The sequence below is a fragment of the Toxorhynchites rutilus genome, chromosome 2 (assembly GCF_029784135.1).
Source record: "Toxorhynchites rutilus septentrionalis strain SRP chromosome 2, ASM2978413v1, whole genome shotgun sequence".
NCBI lineage: Eukaryota > Metazoa > Arthropoda > Insecta > Diptera > Culicidae > Toxorhynchites > Toxorhynchites rutilus.
The window spans coordinates 260,863,208-260,888,129 of record NC_073745.1 but is presented as its reverse complement, the minus strand read 5'-3'; the positions used below and the strand labels follow the sequence as shown (position 1 = coordinate 260,888,129).

Genomic DNA, 24,922 nt, shown 5'->3' with positions numbered 1-24,922 from the left:
AATATGAGCAGATGAACTTAGGTTCTTCAAAATGTTTTCAAATTCATTTTCCCACCCAGTGTCCTTTTCATCTTGATGAAATTCAATCATTTTGGCGAAATTAATATCAGCTGTTATCCGTGTTGGCGGTTTTTAGCTTTGTGTGTTCGATTTGGGGAACAAAAAACATAACGAATTTTACAAGTGACATCAACACATTTTCAAAATAAAAATTATGAATGAAAATTACTGGTGAAATTTAACTTTTTTTTTTATCAAACATCTATATAATATCAGCCATTCCACGCCAAACCGATATAGTGCTTCTCAGATTTTCGTGAAAATTGGTAGTTTTGTTCTTTATCCCAAAACATTTGACTCGTTTTTTTTCTATCAGGGTGACCGTTTCCATTTTAGGGTTGTCCGGAAAATCAACTTTTTTCTCTTTCTTCCAAAAATGACTTTTTTTTTAAATTCATAACTTTCGAACTACTAGACCGATTCAAATGATCGACATATCAAATTAAAGCCAATGCTATCGTTATTATTGATTGTATTCGTTTTTTATAGTTTTTATGGTCTCGGGTTCAAAAGCGATATATTTTTTTTATATTTTTTTCTGAACGACACATAAAATTGAAGCCAAATAGATAGTCTTTTTTGAAAAATATTAGACTTGACGAAATTCATGTCATCTCGTCTTAGGGTACTAATTGGAAAAAGCCAAATTTTTTTTACAAAAATTTATAACTTAAAAACTATGATACCTACAAAAATCTTGTCAAAGCATGAAATGTAGGAAATTGTTTAAATTTTCACAAAAAATTACCAAAAAAAATTTGGAAAAAAAATTTCGCTTTTTTGTTAGCGAATTTTTTTTCCAAATTTTCAAAATATTTTTTTTTTCTATGAAATTTTTGATAATTTTAAATGAAAACCAAAATAATTTCCTACATTCCATTCTCCGACTGAAATTTTGTAGGTCTGATATGTTTTTTGTAGGTTTTTTTTTATTTTTTCAACTTTTTTTTCGAAAAATCTTAATTTAAAAACTATAACATCTACAAAAAGATGGTCAGAGAATGAGATGTAGGAAATTACTTAGGTTTTCATTAACAATTATCAAATATTTTTTTGGAAAAAAAAATCCATTGAAAAAAAATATTTTGAAAATCAAAATTCATTCTCCTCGAAAACAAATGCTTTTAAAATTCTGAAAAAAATAGATATAAAAAGCCCTTAGAATTTCCAACAAGCTTTCCATACATAGGATGATGGGCATATTTACTTGGAAAAAGTTTTTCGAATAATAACTTTTTAATTTTTTTCTTTAAAAAAATACTATTAATGTTTAATTCGTAACATTTTTTTGTATAAATTATCGCAATTTACATGTTCTTTTCTCTATTTGGAAACATGTCAAGAACATGTAAAACGTGAGAATTTACACACAAAAATGTTACGAGCAAAATATTATTTTTCTAGGAGTCTTCATACGACAATGGCTTATATCCCAAAAACTATAACAGATAGAAAGTTGACGTCTTCAATAATAGTTCATATTTTAATATGATCTAAAACTTATTCGAATACACTATATCGCTATCTTGACTTTAAACAAGATTGGTATTAGTTGTTTTTTTTTTCAAAGAAAATATAAAAAAGTTGTTAGAAAAACTTTTTCCCTGTAAAAGTGCCTATCTTCCGATGTATGGACGACTTGCTGGAAATTGTAAGGGCTATTCATATAACTACGTTTTTTAGAAAAATGAATTTCAATTTTTAAAATAACTTTTTTTTCAGCGAAATTTTTGGTTTTTTTTCGTAAAAATTTATACAATTTCCTACATTTCATCTTGTGACATGAATTTTGTAGGTCTCATAGTTTTTAAGTTATAAATATTTTTAAAAAATTAAGAAACAAATTTTCCAAAAAGTAGTCTAATTGTTTTTCGAATATTTCAAGTATGCAAAGTTGCTTCAATGACCCATGTCTTTACACTTTTTATTTTGAGTCGGACATTGTCCCGTAGATGGGCAGCTTCGCGCCCGAAACCGGGCGACATTTAAGGTGATTTTTAAACTGTTTAAATAGTAAGAACAATAAGTGTTTGTCTTGTCTCGCGTCGCGTGTTGTCATGTCATGTCATGTCTTTACACCCACAATATTTCACTGCTATTTGAGATGGTGCTGCCAACGGCCAGTCGAGTTGGCATAAAATTCGTCACTTACGAAAAAATTGGATTTTGATTTCGTAATCATGTATTGTATTAGTTTTTTATAGTTTACATGGTTTCGGGACCAAGGATGCTATATTTTTTTATATTTTTTCTTGAAAGCTGAGGTTTTTTTTACATAACATATTCAAAAATAGTTTTTAAGTTATGATTTTTCAAAGTGAACATGTTTTCAGTCTTCGTTCAATATTTCTATGCGACTAGACTGGATGTATGCGACTAGAATTCAATTAACTGACAGGTGTGACATTTTTGACGTAGAACTACGTCTTTCCTTAAGGGTGCGAAATCAGAATACAGGTCACGTTTTTATGAAATAAAGTTAACGTTAATAACTATTTTTGCCGCGATCGGATTTAGACGATTTACACACCAAATGAATCGAAAATTCCCTAAGATTGGTTTCTTATGCTACATATTACAATCCCTTTATGTGTAAATGGTTTAAATTGATGAAAACTGGAAGCATTTCTATTTTCCCATACATTTCGTTCTGCTCATTTGTGAGCTTCCCTACCCATGCCGTCAATATCGAGCAACTTATCGGCGATCAACGAAGGGAAATGATTTACACTCACCGTGAACAAAGAAAAGAAGAACAAGAAGAACGAAGCGGAATATTTGCCTAGAACACAAATATTGGATCTCAATGAGGCAAATTTTCAGCATCGTTCTAGATACGAAGCAATAACCATCGCTTGTTCTTTCTTGTTCTGCGTCATCACATGTCTTCGTTCCGGATTGAGTTGTGGACGCGACCAAATTACTCACCCGCTGATGACTCTGACATTGCAATCATTACATCAAACTGACGCCATTCCATAAAGGTTCTGAACTACACAATTGTGTGGGGAATCATCAAACTAAGCTATCATCGGCTCACCAAGAAAATAATTGTTCATGAATTTTGTGTGTCATTTGGTTTCGCATGACAGTAGCAAAACTATCTCCACCAAGGATGACAGTTAAGCTAATCGAGACCGGAAATATTAATAGAAAGGGCTTCTGTTGAGAAGAGCGCAAAGCGCAGATAAGTGTGTGCGTGTAAAATAATATCCGAAGTTATTAACATCGACTTGAACAAAATATCAGCGTAGTTCTACCTTAACAAAGTGGTCGTGTCCTGGACACAACCTCCTATATTTTTTTCAAAAAATGCTAGCTAATTGGATTTAATTTGATATATCGATCATCTGAATCGGTCCAGTAGTTCAAAAGTAACACATTTTTGAACAAAGTCATTTTTGAAAAAAAACGATTTTTGGACCATCGGTTTAATTTGAAAAATCATAATTCAGAAACAAAAAAAAACGCCTCTCTGGTTTCCACATATGTTATGTGAAAAATCCTCAGGTTTTCAGAAAGAATATAAAAAAATATGGTGCCCTTGGCAATAAAAAACGAATACTATTGATTGTATTCGTTTTTTATAACGAGAACAGAATTCGAATTTTCTGAATTTTCTTGTATGTGTATGCAGTATTTTTTCAAAAAGATCAGGCTTTAGTTTGATATGCCGACCATCCGAATCGGTCTTGCGGTTCAAAATTTATGAATTTTTAAAAATTTTATTGAAATTTTTTGCATTTTTGAAAAAAAGTAGAAAAAGATGATGTTTCGGACAACCCTAAAATGGAGATGATAACCCTACTGAAAAAATAAAAAAATACGGGTCCAATGTTTTGCGATAAAGAACTAAACTACCACTTTTCACGAAAATCTGCGAACCACTATATCGGAACGATATTCAAATCGATTGAGATGAATTTCAATTTGTTACCTTTCACATTCAAAGTATGGAAAACAGCGAAACTGAAAACCCCACTCCATGCCGTATTCATTCATTATAGCAAATTTGTTCATGCAACAGCAAACTGAATGAAATCAATACTTTTGTTAATGTCTGCAATATAGTGAGGGCAATGAGTTTCAGCTAATCAGCAACGAAACGAAACAAAACATATCGAAAACGCATATATTATACGCGGTTTCGTAGAAACGTGCCTTCCTATGTTACTAATTCAAAAGAAAGCTCTTGTTTTCACATAATCAGTGGTAGATGCAATGCCTTCATTCCACTCCCACTAAACCACACAACGGCTCAAGGTAATATCATCCAATTTCTCTCACGCTCACATCCCGGTATGCTGTGTATTGCATGCTTTGTCATTGACTTCGTATTGACATACAATCTAGCACTTTGCCAGCAACGACCATTTTATCCTGCCACCCTGGGTGGGTGGTAAATCAGTTATCGTTTAATGTTGAACGCTGCAACCTAAGCGCAGAGCGGTTATCCCCGGTACACGCTAGTAACGGTGGCTCTGTTACTTTGACGAAAGGAACTTCGTCGGTAGATTCATAGCTGGTTAACAAGCAAACAGTGTGAAGTTGATAATATCCTGATGAAACTGGTTTCAATTAATTGTTTATTCCATGCGTTGCGAGCTGTACCATGCTACCAAATACTTGAGTTGGTAATCGAAAGTAGGTGACACGACCCACATGTATCGTCGTATTGACTCCTCTATTCCGTGCAGCGAATGACTTGAGATTACTCAAGTCACAGTGCTCCCGGAGGCGAATGACGTGACTATAGTTTAAACAAGGTGAAAAAAAAAGGAAGGTGACTTCCAGAATAATGCGAGGAACTAGGTTATCCACGTCACTTGCCACGCAGAATGAAGGGATACACCAAACAAGAAAATTGAGAATCACTTTGAAAACATTGAGGTTTTTGAGTAATTTTTGAGAAGAAATAGTAAATCGACCTCTTTCTGCATTTTTTTCAAAGTTTTTGAAGACTAACATAGCGTTTAGCTAACTATGTCAATAACATATCCAATTACCTTCATTTAATAACTAATGGGTTCATGTAGGACGTTTTTACTTTAGAGATATGTTTGAAGGAAAAACTACCATTTCGCCTTTGAGGATCAATATTCTAGCAATGATCGCCCCGCAAATAATCTTCATGAACATTTAATTTTTAAATGTAAATTTAAAAATCTTCAAAGTTATAAATACCGTTCTGAATATTTCGGACACTTTTGGAAAATAACTTGAAATGCGTAATGCACTGATGATATAACTATAAAATTAATATCACAATTGATTCTTTAGAGAAACCGTTTTGTTCAATCATCAGGACATTAAGCATTTCAAGTTATTTTTAAAGAGTGTCCGAAATATGAAGCTGTCCGAACTATGGTTCAGAACGGTAATTGAATAATGAAAACCCTGGCATTCTTTGGGGTACAGGCTACATTTTAACATCATTTACAGGTATCGATAAAGCCTATAATTTGTAATACATAACATTGATTGACTGTCAAAACCAAAGATAAGCTGTTTGCGTTAGCAAATTCCGCAAAAACCAGCATCGTGAGTTTTTCAGTTTTTGTAGTTATTTTAACTATTTTGTTTTCTGTTTTCATGTTGAGTACTAGAAACGGTAAGAATATACTAAAAATTTATGAACAAATGATCTTTTATGCAGAAATCTTCATTAAAATTAGAATTTAAGTAGTGTTCGGAATTAGAATCATGTTTCGACGCATGTTTCAAATTCCGAACAGTAGGTGTTTGAGCACATTATTTTCATGCAAACACAGCAATAGTTCACAAATCGGGATACAAGGAATGTCCAATTCTGGAGCAAAAATATAAAATGACTCAAAACCATTTGTACAAAAAATTTCTGTAAGCTCTTTCCTTGCAAATCGTAGGTCACAGGCGCATACGAGCGAGAGTAAAATTGATACTCTTGGTCAGGTTTTCAACTAAAATCACAATAACAAAACCAGAATCCTGAAGTAAGAGGTCGGACTCGATCATAGCAACCATTCCATTCCAAACCGATATGGTGGTTCTCAGATTTTCGCCAAAAGTGGTATTTTGGTTCTTTATCGCAAAACTTTAGAGCCGTATTTTTTAATTTTTTTATTAGAATGCTCATTTCCATTTTAAGGTGGTTCGAAAAATAAATTTTTCCCAAAAATAACATTTTTCAAAAAGTCATAACTTTTGAACCACTGAACCGATTTAGATGATCGACATATCAAATTAAAGCCAATGAGCAATGAGCAATTTATTAAAAAAAAAATGGAAAAAAATATGGAGGATTGAAAAAAAATGAGGATTTTTCACATAACATATGTCGAAACCAGAGAGGGTTTTTTTTTTGTTTTTGAGTTATGATTTTTCAAAGTTAACCGATAGTCCAAAAATCATTTTTCACCTTTTTCCAAAAATTACTTTTTTCAAAATTTTATTACTTTTGAACTACTGGACCGATCCAGATGATCGATATATAAAATTAAGGCTAGCCTTTTTATTTGGAAAAATGACACATTTGCCAATTAATTGAATTCAATAATTTTTTTTTCTCTTTTATAGTGACTTTCAACACATTTCGGCTGGTTCGTCAATTTTTACTTCCATTTTTGGAAGAATGTCGGGAGTGAGAATTGAACTCGTGATCTCTGCGTGAGAGGTATGTATGTTACCACTACGCTAGATCGCCTCCATGAAATCAATAAAAAAAAATTGTTGAAAAAAAATCATGATTGAAACTCGCCGGAAACAAACAGATTATGTACAATAGGGTACCCTTATCATGTATAAAATTATTCAGAAATTTTAACTTTTCTCATAAAGGCGATAATGAAATTCAAAAAAAACGGAAAATACTTTTTTTGTGATAACGTTTTCGGCAGAGTTACCGAGTACAAGGTTTGGCCTTGTTATGATGCATCTTCAGTAAAAAGTAGGTGGCACTACCTTCATTACAACGGGTCAAATTACCGATTCGTCATCTCGCCTCCCTCGCCAACTTGCCTCCCTCTCCTCTACAATAAATAATTACGAAATCAAAAACCATTTTTTTCGCAATATTTTTCAAAAAAGACCATCTAATTGGCTTTAATTTTGTGTATCGATCATCTGAATCGGTCCAGTAGATCAAAAGTTATGAATTTTTGTGTTGGAGAACTTTGAAAAATCATAACTCAAAAACGAAAAAAACGCCTCTCTGGTTCCGACAAAATAAAATCCTCAGCTTTTCAGAAAAAATATTTAAAAAAATCTAGCGCCTTTGGTCCCGAGACTATGAAAACAATAAAAAACGAATAAAATCAATAATAACGAGAGCAGGATTCGAATTCTGCATTTCTGCAGGTATAGTAAAAAACCAGGTGATTGGCTGGCTGGAATTTAAAAATTTAAAAAAATATGTTCTCGTGTAATTTTTTCCAAATAATTTTTTCTGCAATTATTTTTTTAAATAAAATTGTTTGATCTTCATACTTTGACCAAAATTTTTAAGCTTTTATAGTTTTTAAGTTTGGAATTTTCAGAAAGAAAGTTTTAGGAATTTTGAGTTTTTTTCATCTTTTTTTCGAAACATTTTTCCTCAAAAACTATAAGACCCACACAATTTTGGCCGAAGAATAAAAAGTTGGAAATAGTTTCAAATTTCATTATAAAATAACAAGCATTTAAGAAATACATCTTTGAAAAAAATATTCCGAAAATTATAACTCAAAACTTCTACAAGTTTTTCTCGAAAACATATTTTTTTAAGTTTTGTAAAAAAAAAATGGTGGGTTATACTTATGATATAACTGCAAGGTTGACGTGGGACTACCTTAGCTTAGTAATCATTTGTTTGTATTGATTAAATTTTTGAATGAATAAAACAATTTCCGAATTCACTTGAATTTAATATATTTGCGTTGTGAGACCGTGTTAGGGAAACGCACTCTAGTCTGCACAAAGGCAAGCGAGTACAAAAGTACTCGCAGTTTGCATGTATTTGCAATGCCGATTTCCCCAGACACCTTGGTTTAGAAGTTTTTTTTTTTTTATCCAAAATATATATTTTTATTAAGGCTCATATGGTCAACCTGACGGGGCCGGGAGTTCAATATTTCGACAATGTTTGCCTTATAACTATGTTAATAATATATAACCGATTACTCGCGGTTGGCTCGAGGTTAGTATTACAAGTGTTTTCGTAATTGTGATGTTGCTGTCTTCAATGATCTGTACCTGTGCTCGACACGGGATACTTCCTATTGAGATGCAGCTGACCATTAATCAGCAACGCCCCCCTAGTCTGTACCCCATATGCGTGGTGCGTTTTCTCGAGGAATCCAGGATAGAATGGTCACTAGCCGGCGCAATCATCAGCTCGTGTAGAGTTGTCATAAGCGGTACAACCTTTGGCTTTTGTTGAATCATCAGTGGACTGCACAACCTTTGGCCCGTGTATCTGTAAAGAGTGTGTGTATGTATTGCCGCGACTAAGTAAAAGTTTATAGATCGAATAGGAGGGATACGAAACAGGGACACACCGAAGGAAAAATCATTAAACGTTGACATCGGCGTTCCTGAGGAACAGGTATAGATGAAGCAGAAGATCAGGATCACGGCTACCTAAGATATCCCGGACGGGGATATCCGATTGTCTGCCTTTTGCTCTCAGTGCTCTAGAGAGCTGAGAGCGAGCAGCATGGAACCGGATACACGACCAGACAATATGCTCGATGTCGTGGTAGCCATCGCCACAATCACAAAGATTGTTTGCTGCGAGCCCAGTTCGATAGAGATGCGCGTTTAGGTTGTAGTGATTGGACATAAGCCGAGATATCACGCGAATGAAATCACGACCGACATTCAATCCCTTAAACCAAGCTTTCGTCGAAACCTTAGGGATAATCGTGTGTAACCAACGACCGAACTCATCTTCACTCCACATGCGCTGCCAACTAACGAGTGTGTCCTGACGAGGAATGTGAAAAAATTCGTTATAAGTAATTTGCCTTTCAAAAAGTGTGCCTTCTAAAGCGCCCACCTTAGCTAGCGAGTCCGCTTTCTCATTCCCCGGAATCGAGCAATGAGAGGGAACCCATGCTAAGGTAATCTTGAATAATTTTTCGACCAAAACACTCAATAGTTGTCTTATTCTTGTTAGGAAATAAGATGAGCGTTTATCAACTTTCATTGAGCGGATTGCCTCTATTGAGCTGAGACTGTCTGAAAAAATAAAATAGTGGTCGATGGGCAATGTTTCAATGATCCCTAATGCGTAATATATCGCACCCAGTTCAGCGACATACACGGAACAAGGATCTTTGAGTTTGAAAGAGGCACTGGAATTTTCATTGAAGATGCCGAAGCCAGTGGACCCGTTTATGCATGAACCGTCAGTAAAGAACATTTTATCAGATCTAACTTTCCCATATTCTGCCGAAAATATCTCCGGAATGTAATCGGAGCGTAGATGATCTGGGATTCCATGGATCTTTTGTCGCATGGACAGATCAAAATTGACAGAGGAATTGCAAAAGTATGGGAAGCAAACTTGGTTGGAGATGCCCGGTGAAGGGTGCACTTCATGGGTAAGGTACTCATGGTATAGAGACATAAAACTTGACTGAGGAGTCAGTTGGAGTAGATTTTCGAAGTTATCAATCACCAATGGATTCATGATCTTGCAACGGATGAGAAATCTGTAGGATAATTCTGTGAACCGAAGAGTAAGCGGGGGTACTCCTGCCAAAACTTCGAGACTCATCGTATGTGTCGAATGCAAACATCCCATTGCTATACGCAAGCAACGATATTGTATTCTCTCCAGCTTGAGCATATGAATCCTGGCAGCTGATCGGAAGCAAAAACTGCCAAAAACTGCCACTGATAATATCGTTGTTTTGTATAACTGAATGAGGTCTCCTGGATGGGCACCCCACCATGTTCCGGTTATTGTTTGGAGAAAATTGATTCTTTGCTGGCATTTCTGTTTCAAATACGCAATGTGTATTCCCCAGGTACATTTAGAGTCAAAATATACTCCAAGGTATTTGAAAAACATCGAGTGCTTGATCGTTTTGCCGGATAGGTGAAGCTGGAATTGGGCGGGTTCGTGCTTCCTAGAAAAAACGACCATTTCAGTTTTCTCCGTAGAGAATTCGATACCCAGCTTGAGAGCCCACGTGAACAGGTTGTTCAGGGTATCTTGCAAGGAATTTTGCAGAACGGCGGGATTAGTACCCGTGATGGAAATAACTCCATCGTCTGCAAGTTGTCTCAACGTGCAATCTCTAGTTAGACAATCATCTATATCATTGACGTAAAAACTGTACAAGAGGGGGCTTAGGCAGGGGCCTTGTGGGAGGCCCATAAAACTGTAACGAGAAGATTTCAAGCTGCCATGATTGAAAAACATGTGCTTTTCTGAGAGTAAATTGTACAGGAAATTATTCAGAATTGGTGAAAGTCCACGATTATGAAGTTTCTCTGAGAGAATTTCTATGGAAACTGAATCAAATGCCCCTTTGATATCGAGAAAAACGGAAGCCATTTGTTCTTTGCGAGCAAATGCGATTTGGATTTCAGAAGATAGCAGCGCGAGACAATCGTTCGTCCCTTTAGCTCGGTGGAAGCCAAACTGCGTATTTGACAGCAAATTGTTCGTTTCAACCCACTTGTCCAAACGAAGTAGAATCATTTTCTCTAACAATTTACGAATACAGGATAACATTGCAATCGGCCTATACGAATTGTGATCGCAAGCCGGCTTGTTGGGTTTTCGTATGGCTATCACTCTCACTTGTCTCCAGTCATGCGGGACTATATTCAGCTCCAGAAACTTGTTGAACAAGTTCAGCAAACGATGTTTTGCCAAGTCGGGAAGATTCTTCAATAAGTTGAATTTAATCTTGTCCGACCCCGGAGCTGAATTGTTACATGAGAGAAGTGCAATTGAGAATTCTACCATCGAAAAATTCTCATAATCGCCTTGGAGCGGAATGTCGCGTACGACGTTTTGTGCAGGAACGGAATCGGGACAAACCTTTCTTGCAAATTTGAAAATCCAACGGTCAGAGTATTCCTCACTTTCATTTGTATGGTTCCGGCCACGCATTCTCCTAGCCGTATTCCAAAGAGTGCTCATAGCTGTCTCCCTTGACAAACCATTGACGAACTTTCGCCAATATCCACGCTTTTTTGCTTTAATCAGACCTTTTAGTTTGGCTTCTAGAGCTTGGTACTTTCGAAACCATTCCACTAATCCAGTTTTCCTGAATTTTTTGAAAGCGGATGATTTTTCAAGGTAGACCTTTGAGCACTCTTTGTCCCACCAAAGTGATGGAGGACGACGTCGGAAAGTGGTAGCAGGAACACGTTTCTTTTGAGCTTGAAGTGCGCTTTCGTAAATCAAACTCGATATAAAGTTATACTCTTCGAGTGGAGGAAGTTCATGCATTGAAACAAGTGCTTCAGATATTATTTCTGCAAATTTTCTCCAGTCAATATTTTTCGTGAGGTCATACGCAATATCGACTGACTCACGAGAACCTGATTCATTGGCGATCGATAAAATTATTGGCAGGTGATCACTACCGTGGGGATCTTGGATTACCTTCCACGTGCAATCCAGGGATAATGAAGAAGAGCAAAGTGATATGTCTAGCATACTTGCCCGTGCAGGAGGGTTGGCTATCCTAGTTGCTTCCCCTGTATTTAAAACTGTCATGTTGAAGTTGTCGCACAGATCATATATCAACGTGGCACGGCTGTCATCATAGTGTGACCCCCATGCTGTTCCATGGGAGTTGAGGTCACCTAAGATTAGCCGCGGCTCCGGCAATGCCGCGATGATATCAAAAAACTGATGGCGGCCGACCATGGTTCTTGGAGGAATATATATCGAGGCAATGCAGAAGTCTTTGCCATTGATTTAAGTCTGGCAAGCGACAACTTCAATGCCTATCATCGATGGGAGAGTGACTCTATAGAAGGAGTGACATTTTTTGATCCCCAATAGTACGCCACCAAACGAGTCATTTCGATCGAGGCGAATAATGTTGAAATCGTGGAAATTCAGCTCGTCGGCTGAAGAAAGCCATGTTTCACAGAGGGAAAATACATCACAGTTAGAACTATGAACTAAAAATTTAAATTGATCTAGTTTAGGAATGATGCTTCTGCAATTCCACTGTATTACAGTGGTCAAATCCTTGACCTCTTGCACTGAATCAGGCATCGAGGGAAATGAACGCTGCTAAAAAACCACATTTTTCTTTCAAAAATGTTCTCACAATCGGAAGCAAACATAATACTATGCTTTTAAGAGGGTCATTTATATTTAGAGCATTTAAAATGTTGTCCACCAGGTCAGAAAGCGCAAGCAAACCAGATTGTGGCTGTTGCCTCGACCGCGAAAATGGAACAGACCGGGTGGGTGCTGCTCCGGGAAGTGTTGAGGACCCCTGGTGCGTGGAAGAACAGCTTAAACCAGGAGGTACTTGCTTCGGTCTATTCTCAGCACGTTCAATTCGAGTTTTCATTCCAACTTGGGAAGTTTCGGTCGTCTTTCTGGGGAGTGAAGGAAAAGAAGTAATTTTTCTTTTCCTGACGGCACCCTGCGATGTACCGGAACTTCCTGCATTGGGAGCGTCAGCAACAGGCTCGTCGTTCTGCAGAATGGAGTAGGGATTGTCCTGAGTCGTTGGAACGGAACTCTTAAGCATTTCTGCATAAGTCCGCTTGGAACGTTCCTTTAAGGAACGCTTGATTTTTTCCCCTCGTTGTTTGTACACCGGGCATTGAATAATATCATGAGGAGTCCCGCCGCAATGAAGACACTTGTGCTCTTTCGCGCAAGGATTCTCATCATGGCTCTCTCCACAATCTGCGCAACGTTTTTTATTGCAACAATAGGCGGCCGTGTGACCGAGTTGCATACATTTGTTGCATTTCATTACCCGGGGTACAAACAACCGAACAGGTAAACGAAGTGCACCTATTGCAACGTAGTTTGGAAGGGCGGAACCCTCAAAAGTCACACGAAAAGAGTTTGTCCGATTGAGAACCCTTTTGTCATTTTTTTGTGACACAGATTTCAGTCGATCGCATGCAAGAATCTTCACAGTTTTTAGTGAAGAGTTCTTGAAGCGACCGACACCATCGATAATCTCTTTTCGAGTCAAACCCTTTTCGGTTATTACGCCGTCTATTTCGACGTTGCAACAGGGCACGTATACGCGATACTCAATCGCAAAGAGGTCGCAGCGCGTGATTTCGTTCGCTTGGGTCCTGCTTGAGACGACAACTCGTAGTTTGTCTGGCCCCATCCGTGTAATCTCGGTAACTGCAGAAAACTTCTGAGTAAGTTCCTTCGAGATACGAATGACATTGAGAGGTTTAGATTTTCGTCTAAAGTATACAATGAATGGGCCTTTGGAGCCTTCATGGTATTCTTTTGGACGAAAATCCTGTTTTTCGTCAATTTCCTCATCTTCGGAACTTCCAACTTCATATACAGAAGTTTCTTCCTCAACTTCAGCTTCATCTTCCTGCTCTTCAGGAGGAGGATCGGTATCGGAAATATTCAATAGCGTCGATGGGGGATCCTTCCCGCCCTCAGCCATATCAAAAAAATCGGTCAACTGTTCGATATGAACAAAATATAATGATAATCAAAATAAATAAATAAGTGAAAAAAATATTTTTTATAGGGTTATGATGCGAATATTAAATTCAATTTATTTTATGTTAAATAAAATGATAAAATGAAAAAAAAAAATCCAATAAAAGTTCAACGGTATATAAGAAATAATAATCACCCCTAATGCCAACGTTTGCCGATTTGGTTAACACAAAGTTGAACAATGGTGTAAATCGTGCACAGAAGGTAGAAGGAATGATAGGGAAACAAAAGAAAAATAAATTTCTACTTGCCGCGGCTGTGTGGCGTGTGTGATGAATGTGTCTGATTTGGATCCTCAGCGCGCACCACTTTAAACTTCGCTCCACTCGCAAGCGCAACCGGTGAAAAAGAACACTATTATTCGATGTGAAAAAACACCTTTGTTGGATCGATTAAAAACTTGTCCGATCTGCTTGCGAGTTGTCGAACCAATGAATGGCGTTTTATAGGTAAACAGATTCAGTCGGAACAAGAATACTCCCGAGCTGCATGAATTTGCAATCCCAATTTCCCTAGACATAGGTTCTGAAGCCTATGTAGTCAGAACAAAAATTCCCCCGACTTGCATGAATTTGCAATACCAATTTTTCCAAGCTCCTTGGATTTGAAGTCTGTGTTAAAAAAAACACATTTCGGTGGGAACAAAAGTCACCCCTACAGGCATGTATTTCCAATGTCAATTTCTCCAACGCTGCTTGGTTTTGAAGTCTGTGTTAGGGAACACATTTCGGAGAGAACAAAAGTCCCCCTACTTTCATGTATTTGCAATTCCGATTTCTCCAAGGCTGCTTGGTTTTGATGGCTGTGTTGGGGAAACCGTAAAGCGGGCCAATCAAAAAGAGGCAGTTGAGGCTTTTAGATAACGCTAAACATTTTACAGTTATTGAATAATTTATCTAATGAAAAATAACATTTTATTAATTGTGATAGATGCGTAGAAATATTCCCTATCAATTGATGCAAACATCTTTCCGATCCAGTAGAAAATGTTCGAGGTATAAGCATTCGAAATCTTGCATTTTTTCCTGCATGTTCAGTATTTATGTTTTCATTTTATCCCCCATATATTCCGGTTAGATGTAGTCCCACGTCAATATATGAATAGCTCAAGTCATCCATATACTGTAAGAAGACTGCAAGAACTGTAACAACAACTTTTTCATGATCACCAAAAAAAATTTTTGTTTAAGTTCAAATGATTCCCTACATTTCATTTTTTTTATCAAAATTTCGTGGCTTTTATAATTTTTGAGTTATAAATTTTTGTAAAAATTAAGGAAAAACTTTGCCTCTTTTCGGAAATTAGTTTATTTTTTTGAGATTTCAAGTGTATAAAGTTGCTTAAATGATCAATGTATTTACACCCCCAACGTTTCACTGCAAATAGATATGATGCTGACAACTTCTTGAAATTTGTCATAGAACTTTACATATGGCTTGAATTACGTTGCGCTTTGACGCCATCCCGAACAAATGAAATTCATTAAAATTGAATGATCGCAAAGAAAAACGTCACCTGATAAGTCCGAATAAACTCTTGAATTTACACGAGCTCTTCTCTGGCAAGAAATTAGAAAAATCAATACGCTTTTAATTATTCTGGATATTACTTAAGAATGCATCGGAAAAATTTTAATTAACTTTTCAGTAGAAAGTGTTAGGGGTCTCGAAAGGAAATTGAAATTTCTCAATTGAAAACAAACGCTTACTTCGCAATTTGGAAATGCAAATATGGAAATACTGCGAAGTAAGTGTTTGTTGCTATGTCATTTAAAATAAATAAATAAATAAACTGACATATGCATCCTATTATGTTTACTTGTCTTTTGCTTCATCAAATAACTTACACAAATTGATAAAGCAAATGTATGGAAAAATAGGAAACCTTTCAATTTGCATTAATTCGAACCATTTACGGGTTGGGGAATAATGTATAACATATCAAACAAATCTTGGAGAATTTCCGACTCAATTGGTATACAAATCATCAAAATTATTTCGTATCGAAAGTAGTTATTAACAAATTGTGACCTGTTTTCTGATTTGACATTCTTACTGAAAGGTGTAACTCTACGTCAAAAAAATGTGTGGGTTATATCTATGATATAACCGCAAAATTGACGTGGGACTACCTTAGCTTAGCAATCATTAGTTTTTATTGATTTAATTTTTGACTGAATGAAACAATTCAGCAATTCCAAATGAGATCGTCCAAAAAATGCAGATTTTAAAAACTTGTATTTTTGATTCCAATGAAAGTGTGTATTCCGTTTGGGTTGGAGGAAATATGAGTTTTTCACAGCAATTGGGAATTTTTTGGCTTTGTATATTTTTTTCAAATTAAGCCAACAATATTCTATAACTCTTTCTAAGACACTATTTCGGTACGACTCATATTTTTTGAGATATAAATTATCAAAGATACCTTTTACTCAAATCGATACGCCCTTTACAAAAGTTACGCTTGAGTCAAAAATTGAACCATGATGATGTATTTCGAAAAGTTGTTGGAAATTATAAGCAAATTCATAAAATTTCATGAACATGACAGTATAACACGACAAAGATATTAAAAGGGATTATTTACTATAAAAAAGACAATAAATTAGAAATATTGTTTTAAATATTTCGAGAATGGCTACATTTAGAAAGAGATTGATGATAACCTTTTTTGTTTTAAATCACATCAGGATTCATAATTTGTGGCTAAAACTGATTGTTAACATACAAAAATTCGAAGTTTCGAAAATTCCTAAAAATTCGATGTTCCACAAAATTCGTCAAAAATAGTTTTACCATCTTGGGCCCATTTTTTTTTTATTTTCTGCATGACTTCTATTTTGTATGAAACAATTAAAAAAAAATTTAAAAAATATGTATTTTGGATATTGCAAATTTAATTTTTATTTTGTAAATAAAAAAAAGAGTACTAATTTTTTTCTCATTGTACATTTTTTTCATATTCAACCATCAATACTCTATAACTCTTTCTAAGACACTATTTCGGTACGACTCATAGTTTTTGAGATATAAATTATCAAAGATTTCTCTTACTCAAATGGATACGCCCTTTTCAAAAGTTACGCTTGAATCAAAAAAATCCCAATTGCTGTGGAAAACTCATATTTCCTCTAACTCAAACGGAATACACACTTTCATTCGAATCAAAAATACTCATGTTTTGTCATTTGTCGATTTCATTTGGAATTACTCAATTTCCGAATTCAATATATTTGTTTTGTGAGTAAAAAGATTGTATAATGCCATGTAGGATCAATTCATGCATTGTGATAGATTATGTTCTTCGTTACAAGTAAATTTAATGGCAGTCCTTTTGCGTTTGGCATGATGATATCTTGGTTTTGAAGTATGTGTTAGGCAAACACATTTCAGTCGAAACAAAAATGTCCCCGATTTGCATGTATTTGCAATACCGATTTCTCCAGACACCTTGGTTTATAAGTCTGTATTAGGAACAAAAATACCCCCGACCTGCATGAATTTGCCAAGCCAATTTCCCCACGCTCCATGGACTTGAAGTTTGTGTTAGGGAAATACATTTCAGTCGGAACAAAAATGAACCCGACTTGCATGAAGCTGCAATGTCAATTTCCCCACGCTCTTTGGATTTAAAGTCTGTGTAAGGGGAACACATTTCAGTCGGAACAAAAATACCTCCGACCTTCATGTATTTGCAATGCCGATTTCTCCAACGCTGCTTGGTTTTGAAGTCTGTGTCAGGGAATACATTCCCTATGTTTTCATTTATTTGCAATGCCGTTTTCCTCAAGGCTGCTTGGTTTTGATGGCTGTCAAGGAAACCGTAAGTAAACCGTAAGGAAAACGCAGTTATGGCGGTTAGATAACGCTTCACATTTCAATTGTTTATCTAATGAAAAATAACATTTTACTAATTGCGATAGAAGCGTAGAAATGTTCCCTATCAATTGATACAAACATCTTTCCGATCCAGTGAGAAATGTTCGAGTTATAAGCATTCTTTCATTTTTTCTGCATGTTCTGTGTTTAGGTTTTCATTTTACCCCCCATATACTCCGGTTAGACTTAGTCCCACGTCAAAAGTAACACATGTACTAGAAATGGCAGGCGTTATACTTTTTTGCTATTCCAGCTATTCATCCTATTAGTAATTTCGTTTTCGGAAGGTCATTTGGTCTGAGAAATTGGTATATGTATTAAGGTGTACGCGTAAAGCGTGTATCTCTTATTTTCGCCATCACTGCATCATTGTAATTCTTTTTTCGAGCCATATTAGCAAGATATTTCTCTTATAGATCAAGGGAGTGACCTCTCATGGAAGCATCATGATCTTGCTTGATAAATAAAAGGCCAGTATTTTTTCAATCAACAAATCTGTGAAATATCTCAAGATAAGAATTTTGCACAAAATTGTTCCCAATTTAAAGCCATATGTTTGTTCTCACACACAAAAAATGAGGGGCTCGTATTGACGCACTTTTTGCTATATTCCAAGAATTTGAAGACCTCCCCAACAAATCATACCACCCATCCTTAACCACACAGTTGTCGTAGATTAACACACGGAAAGCAGGGAACAGCTGCAAAAACAAACAAATTTGATGCACTCCGAGAACCAGCGGAAGACAGAGAGTGGAAGTGGTGTGACAGGCAAATGTGCATGGCCATGTGGCATGCCAGTGTTGCCAACGCTCTCCCGTCAGCTGGCGCGTCGCACATTTGCACTGCGCAGAATCACCTCAACCGTTCTCTGGAGTTCGTACTTCGTCAGGATCGCTAGCAGCAGCAGCAACAGCAGGGATTGTGTCGATTGCAATCCACAAACCCAAAAGGACCCGAGTCTCCCTGGTTTTACAGGATGCGACAAAGTTTTGCTCGTGTGGTAGGTCCAACGGTCGTTCAGTTCGGCGGGAGACTTTCACGTTGAAGGACGAGATCTAGATAAGGCTCTCGGGCGCGTACGGGGGAGCCAAAATTCTTCGCGTGTTTTTTCCTTAAGAGTGCTGGTGCTCACTTCTGTTCTGAAAGTCGCGTGGCCACACATCGAAATGGGGTGTCATTGATGCGGTGTGATAGTGACAGATGAAAAGCGGATGTCGGTATGAATGATGATGATATGATTATGGAATTGTTGACATAGATTTGATTTCTGGAGCTGCCGGATCAAGTGACGGTGCTGAAGGATAGTGTATGGTGCGTGTGCTGTGTCGGAGTGGCCTTGCTTTGGAGGCAGGGTTTGGAATGGGATTACGCCGTGAGTCGTATAGCAACGGGGAAAAAAACCCGTACCGAATGGTGTTTCGAGATGAAGTGATGTATCACAATGAGAATGTGTGAAATGTCCCATGAATTCTTGCGCCACATGTGAGGCACGGGAAGGAAAATCTCTATCCGAGTGCCTACAGGAAATGGGTGCTCATTAGGGTACTGTGAAACGACGCAATGATAAATGTGGCGAAAAAAGGTCTCCGGCAAAAAAAGGTGCTACTTCGCAAAGCGGAAGTGTATTTTGCCATTTGTTGGCACCTGCTGCCACACATTCTATTCCACGGAGCGGAGGGTAAAAAGCAGTTTAGCGGAAAACCACAGCCACCGATGAGAGAGTGAGGGATTGTGGTGTATTTTTTGCCCATGCGGAAAGCCGGCAACGAAGTTTAATAGGATGATAAAATATTCAAAATAACCGTCATTCAGAGTGAAATGTTGCACTGAAAAAGTTCATCTATTACGCGGAACGCTGCATGCTTTACGTGTCTTAAAATGCAAGTTTGCAGTGAACTAACGGCGGTAGTGTATTAAACACGCCAGAAAATGCAACGAAAATTCTGCCGGAAAGTGTTTTCACAAGTAACCATTTTTAGCCCGCTGCCAGCGAAACGGAGCACTCCGACCGGTTCTGCCCGGGATGGTGTCCGGCCCGCGATCCGGAGAGAATGTGCAGTATGAAAGTTTGTTTTGATTTATGGTCTTATTTATGGCAAAAGTTCTATGCGCGCAATTTTTTCATCGGCATAACGTTGGCAGAGCAAAAGTGAAGCCTTTGGTCGTGAGGGTTTGAAACAAAGCTATAACAACACAAAAAAAAAGCAAATGGATACAGGCCCCACGCGCGGAAGAGGGTTCAGTTGTAATTACATTACTTGAAACTTTGCCAGCTGGCGCTCCGGAACCGAAGTTTTGACCATCATGTGAGTGGGGCTAAACATGAGGATAACGGATTCGACCGCCGCTACTGTACGGCTGCCAGTGATGGCCGGAGCCAGCAAAGAGCAGGCATGACACCATGTGAAGGTAAATTAAGGTAATGCAATTTTCAACCCATGATGGATGTGCTACGATTACTCGCGTTGCTGTGTGGTCATGCTCTTGTTAGTAACTTTTTTTCTCTCAAAACTGTGTTGTTTATGATAGCCAGAAATATTAACCATCGTACAAAATACCCAAGCATGTTATATTTATTTTAAATATTAGAGTGGATATTGGGGCTCATAATTCCAACAAATTAGCCTTCTAAAATGTTCACGTTGGTTATTATTTATTGTTCAGTTCTGTATTATTTTTTGCTGCGAAATAGCAAAACTTCGATATGGGTTCAGACATTTATTTTTGTTAGAATAAAAATTTTGAACCTTTTAACATTTACAACATAGTTTATTTTTTCTGTTGTTGAAACAGATTTATTCACGTTTGTTTTGTTAGTTCTGAAATAATTCCTATATACAATTTTAATGCATTAGTCATACTATTCGGGATAAAACGATGGTTTATAAACAAAATTAGATAATATGTGATTTGACAACTGACTTTGCTTCTGACTATGAACAATAGTCCCCCAAAAACTTCAAGAAAAGTAAGGTCCTACTATGTTGATGAAATATTCAACAACTTTCTACTTCAAAAGCTTTTCTAATGCAATTTTCAAATATCTATACAGAGTAAACCACAAGTGCAGAAATAAATTGAATTGTCCCATGCTTGACATTAAAGTTACCACGATTATACGCATATGTTCGAATTCCAACAATGACAGAGTAATAGAACTTTTTTTTTGTTTCGGACTCTGTTGCCTCAAACTGGCTCTGCATGAAAAAAGTACGCTACGGAAGACAATTCTGTTGCTTTATATAATATGAGAAAATATAGTACATCTACATTGGGAACATCTAAATTAGTGGATTTTAATAACGATTTGAAAGTGAAAAACTTGAAAGTCGGTAATTTTGTTGGTTTTTGGTTTAATGCATTATTAATAATTTTATCCTTAAAATTCATATTAAACTTGACAACAGTTCTTCACTGTCAACAAATAGACCGTTTGAAGCTAGCGATTGACCAGAAACGTTCTGAATTGGCCAACAGAATAGGTGTTGTGTTCCATCAGGACAACGCAAAGCCACACAACTCCAGGGGCATGATTGGGATGTTTTAAGGGGGTAGTACACTATGAACACCATAAAAAGCATGTGATTTTCACGATTTTTTTCAACGAGAAATTAAATTACTATAATTATTATGATATCACAGTTTCATTAGGTTTTCAGTACCAAACGAAAAAAAAATTATGGCAAATGGGCAGTCCCCTAAATAGCAGCAACTGGTGTGTTGAAACCTTGCAACCAAAACCTTATAGTGGGAGTTCTACAAGTTTTTCTAGTGAACCGATTTCAAGTTATTTATTTTTTTACGTAATCTTGGATATATTTCCTGTTTCCTGTCGTACGTAGAATTTTTCGAAATATTGATTTTTGACGGAATGCCAACATTTTAAACGGTTTTATTTAGCTTGCCCTCTAATTTGTATGTTTATATGTTTGTATGTTTGTATGTTTGTATGTTTGTATGTTTGTATGTTTGTATGTTTGTATGTTTGTATGTTTGTATGGTTGTGTGTTTGTATGTTTGTTTGTTTGTTTGTTTTTTTTTTTATAGAGGTGAGGAACGCTCTTCCAGCCTTATCTGGGAAGGGATAACCCAGACGTCGAGTGGGGATCGCACCCACAAAAACCAAGCCCTCTACTCGTAGCCTCATTCCCCCCGGGACCACATCTAGGCGACTACTTCAGGGGGCGGCTGTGCTGATGCACTTCACGAGTTTTCAACGCTAACTAGCGTTGATCCTTCCCTTTTTCTCTATACATCTCATTTACGTTTCCGTTGTACTCCGCCACGCACATCCGCAGCACAGGCTTCCTTTTACCCGTCGAGACGTGTACCGATTAGGAATTGCCCTCCAACATGACGAGCGCCCCGTCACAGCCACCCTCGCAGGATTTCTTTTCCCAACGGAGCGCCGATTAGGCAGTGCCCTCCAACATAACGCGCACTCCGTCACAACGACTCTCGTGGGGTACTACACTTTGCAACAGCCCTCGAATTAGTTCCTCCGCTGGTCGGCCCTCCACTTCCGCTGTAGCTCGGACATGATGTGTATGATTACACTGTTCACAGCGTTCCAGGTGCCCTCGTCGCGACACATTTTCTCTACTATGTTCCCGGCATGAAGGGCAGGCAGCCCCTCGCGTCTTGCGGTGAACCTGGGACACACAAATACCACGTGTTCTGGTGTTTCCTCCACATCTTCACACTCCGGACAGAGTGGCGACGTTGCGTGCCCGAACCGGTGCAAATATTGCCTGAAGCAGCCATGTCCAGACAGGAACTGTGTCAGATGAAAATTCACCTCCACGTGCTTCCTGTTCAGCCAGGTCGATAGTACCGGTATGAGCCCATACGTCCACCTGCCTTTCTCCGCCGTGTCCCATTTCTGCTGCCACTTCAAGAGTGATTCTACTCTCGCTGTTTTCCGGATACCCCTGATTTCCTTTTGTCTGTAGCACTCTCTGTCTTCCGCCAGAGTGATGCCAATAGGGATCATGCCGGCGATAACGCAGACTGCCTCCAACGAGATCGTCCTATACGCGCTCGCAACTCGCATCGCCATGAGCCGAAACGTACGGTCCAGTTTTCTACGATTCCGGTGGGTTTCGAGAGCCGCCGACCAGGCTGGTGCTCCGTACCGCAGTATGGACGAGGATACAGCAGCCAGGAGACGCCTTTTGCTACTGCAAGGTCCTGCGTTATTCGGCATTATTCTCGCTATCGCGCTAATGGACTTCTCTGCTTTCTCGCAGACGTAGTCGACGTGGTTGTTGAAATTCAGCCGGTCGTCGATCATAACTCCCAAGTATTTCAACCTACGCTTAGAAGTTATCACGTGTTCCCCGACTGTGATTTCCGCTCGCTGCACGGATTTGCAGTTACTCACCAACAATACTTCCGTTTTATTATGAGCAATCTGCAGTTTCGCTGCTTGCAACCAGTTCCCTACTGAGACGATGGACTCGGTTGCAAGCATCTTCACCTCTTCGAGTGTCTCGCCTGCCACTGTGAGAGCGATATCATCCGCGAAGCCCACGATCTCCACGCATTTGGGAAGCTTCAGATTCAGTACTCCGTTATACATTACGTTCCAGAGCGTTGGGCCCAGGATAGAGCCTTGTGGTACTCCGGCCGTTATATTCAACGTTGTCTGCCCCGTGCTCGTTTCGTAGACTAGGACGCGGTTTTGGAAGTATCTTCCTAGAATTCTGCACAGGTACCCAGGAACCATCATACGGTGTAGGGACTCGGCAATGGCTTCCTAGCTAGCGCTGTTGAAAGCATTCCTCACGTCGATCGTTACTACAGCACAGTGTCGGTCGCCCCTCCGCTTTTGCTGTGATGCCTTCTCTGCTTTTTCAACCACTGTCCGGATAGCATCAACGGTGGACCTGCCTTTCCGGAATCCAAACTGCATCTTTGACAGACCATGGTCACTCTCCGTACATTTCGTCAGTCTGTTGAGGATAATCCTTTCCAAGAGTTTCCCAAGAGTATCCAGCAGGCATATAGGCCTATAGGATGTTGGTACCCCCGGGGGCTTTCCTGGTTTTGACAGCAACACTAACTTTTGGATCTTCCATTTCTTAGGAAAGTGACCATCATCCAGGCATTTCTGTAGCACTATCCTGAAAATGTCCGGGAACGCCTGAATCGCCGTTTTCAAGGCCGCGTTGGGGATTCCGTCGGGGCCGGGCGCTTTGTTTACCTGCAGTCTCTTCGCCACTGCTACCAGTTCTTCACTGGAAACTTGAGAACGTTCGGTAGCTATTTCGGCGTACGGTGTCGGTGGCCATATCGTAGGATCATGCATCGGAAATAAACCCTCCACAATGACCTTCAGCTTCTCGGGACACGATTCGACGGGCGTCACAGGTCCTCTGATCTTCGCCATCACGACTCGATACGCGTTGCCCCATGGGTTGGCATCTGCATCTCGGCACAGCTCCTTGAAACAGTTCGCTTTGCTCAGTGTAATTCCCCGTTTCAAGGCGGCTCTAGCTGCTCGGTACACCGTATTACGTTCCTCTCTATCAGCGCTATTTCGTGCTCTCTGAACGCGTCTTCTGGCTTGAAGACAGCTAGCGCGAAGGTTGCGAAGAGAGTCGTTCCACCAGTATGCTGGGCGTCTTCCATTTTTTGGTACAACTTTCCTCGGCATGGTAGTGTCGCATGCTCTCACCAGTAGATCTGTCAACTTTTCTGCGTTCCAATCTGAAGCTCCGCTAGCTAGACGAAGTGCTTCGACGAAAAGGTCATTGTCGAAAGCATTCGTCTTCCACTTCCGCTCACCGCTTGTTGTCCTCCGAACTAGCACGTGGTTTCGTTGACCGATTCTGTACCGGATCGCCTGGTGATCACTGTGCGTATACGACTCGCACACTTTCCACTCCGTACTCGCCAACAGCGACGGACTGCAAAAAGTAACGTCTATGATGGATTCGCGCCCATCTTTCCGGAAAGTGCTGGTGGTACCTTCGTTCAGTAACGTTACATCCAGCTTTGCTAGAGCTTCCAGTAGACTGTACCCTCTGATGTTGGTGCACCTACTTCCCCACTCCACCGCCCAGGCGTTGAAGTCGCCTCCAATGACGATCGGTGTTCTACCGATTAGTTCCTCGGTCATTGCGTCTAGCATCTGGTGGAATTGCTCAGTTGTCCATCTCGGGGGTGCGTAGCAACTACACATGAAGATTCCATTAATTTTGGCGATTACGAAACCTTCATGTGAACCTCCAACCACTTCCTGGATTGTTATACGAGGGACACTTGAAGCTTCCTGTCGCATGGTCGCTGCCGTTCTCTGGTTTGCAGAGCAGGCATTTCGGT

The 24,922-nt window shown here is 38.7% G+C and overlaps 1 protein-coding gene across 2 annotated transcripts in view; it reads left to right on the top strand.

Annotated features, from left to right (window-relative positions):
• The first annotated feature begins 18,635 nt into the window (after positions 1-18,635).
• Positions 18,636-24,922, top strand: part of LOC129764421 (uncharacterized) — a 358,190-nt gene continuing 351,903 nt past the window's right edge. The window contains exon 1 of one of the 2 annotated variants that reach the window (XM_055763484.1): positions 18,636-20,005. In XM_055763484.1, the coding sequence (XP_055619459.1) occupies positions 19,990-20,005 (16 nt within the window). In that variant the 5' untranslated portion in view covers positions 18,636-19,989. Of the gene's footprint in view, positions 20,016-24,922 lie in introns of both variants that reach the window. The other variant, XM_055763485.1, reaches the window with a different exon arrangement.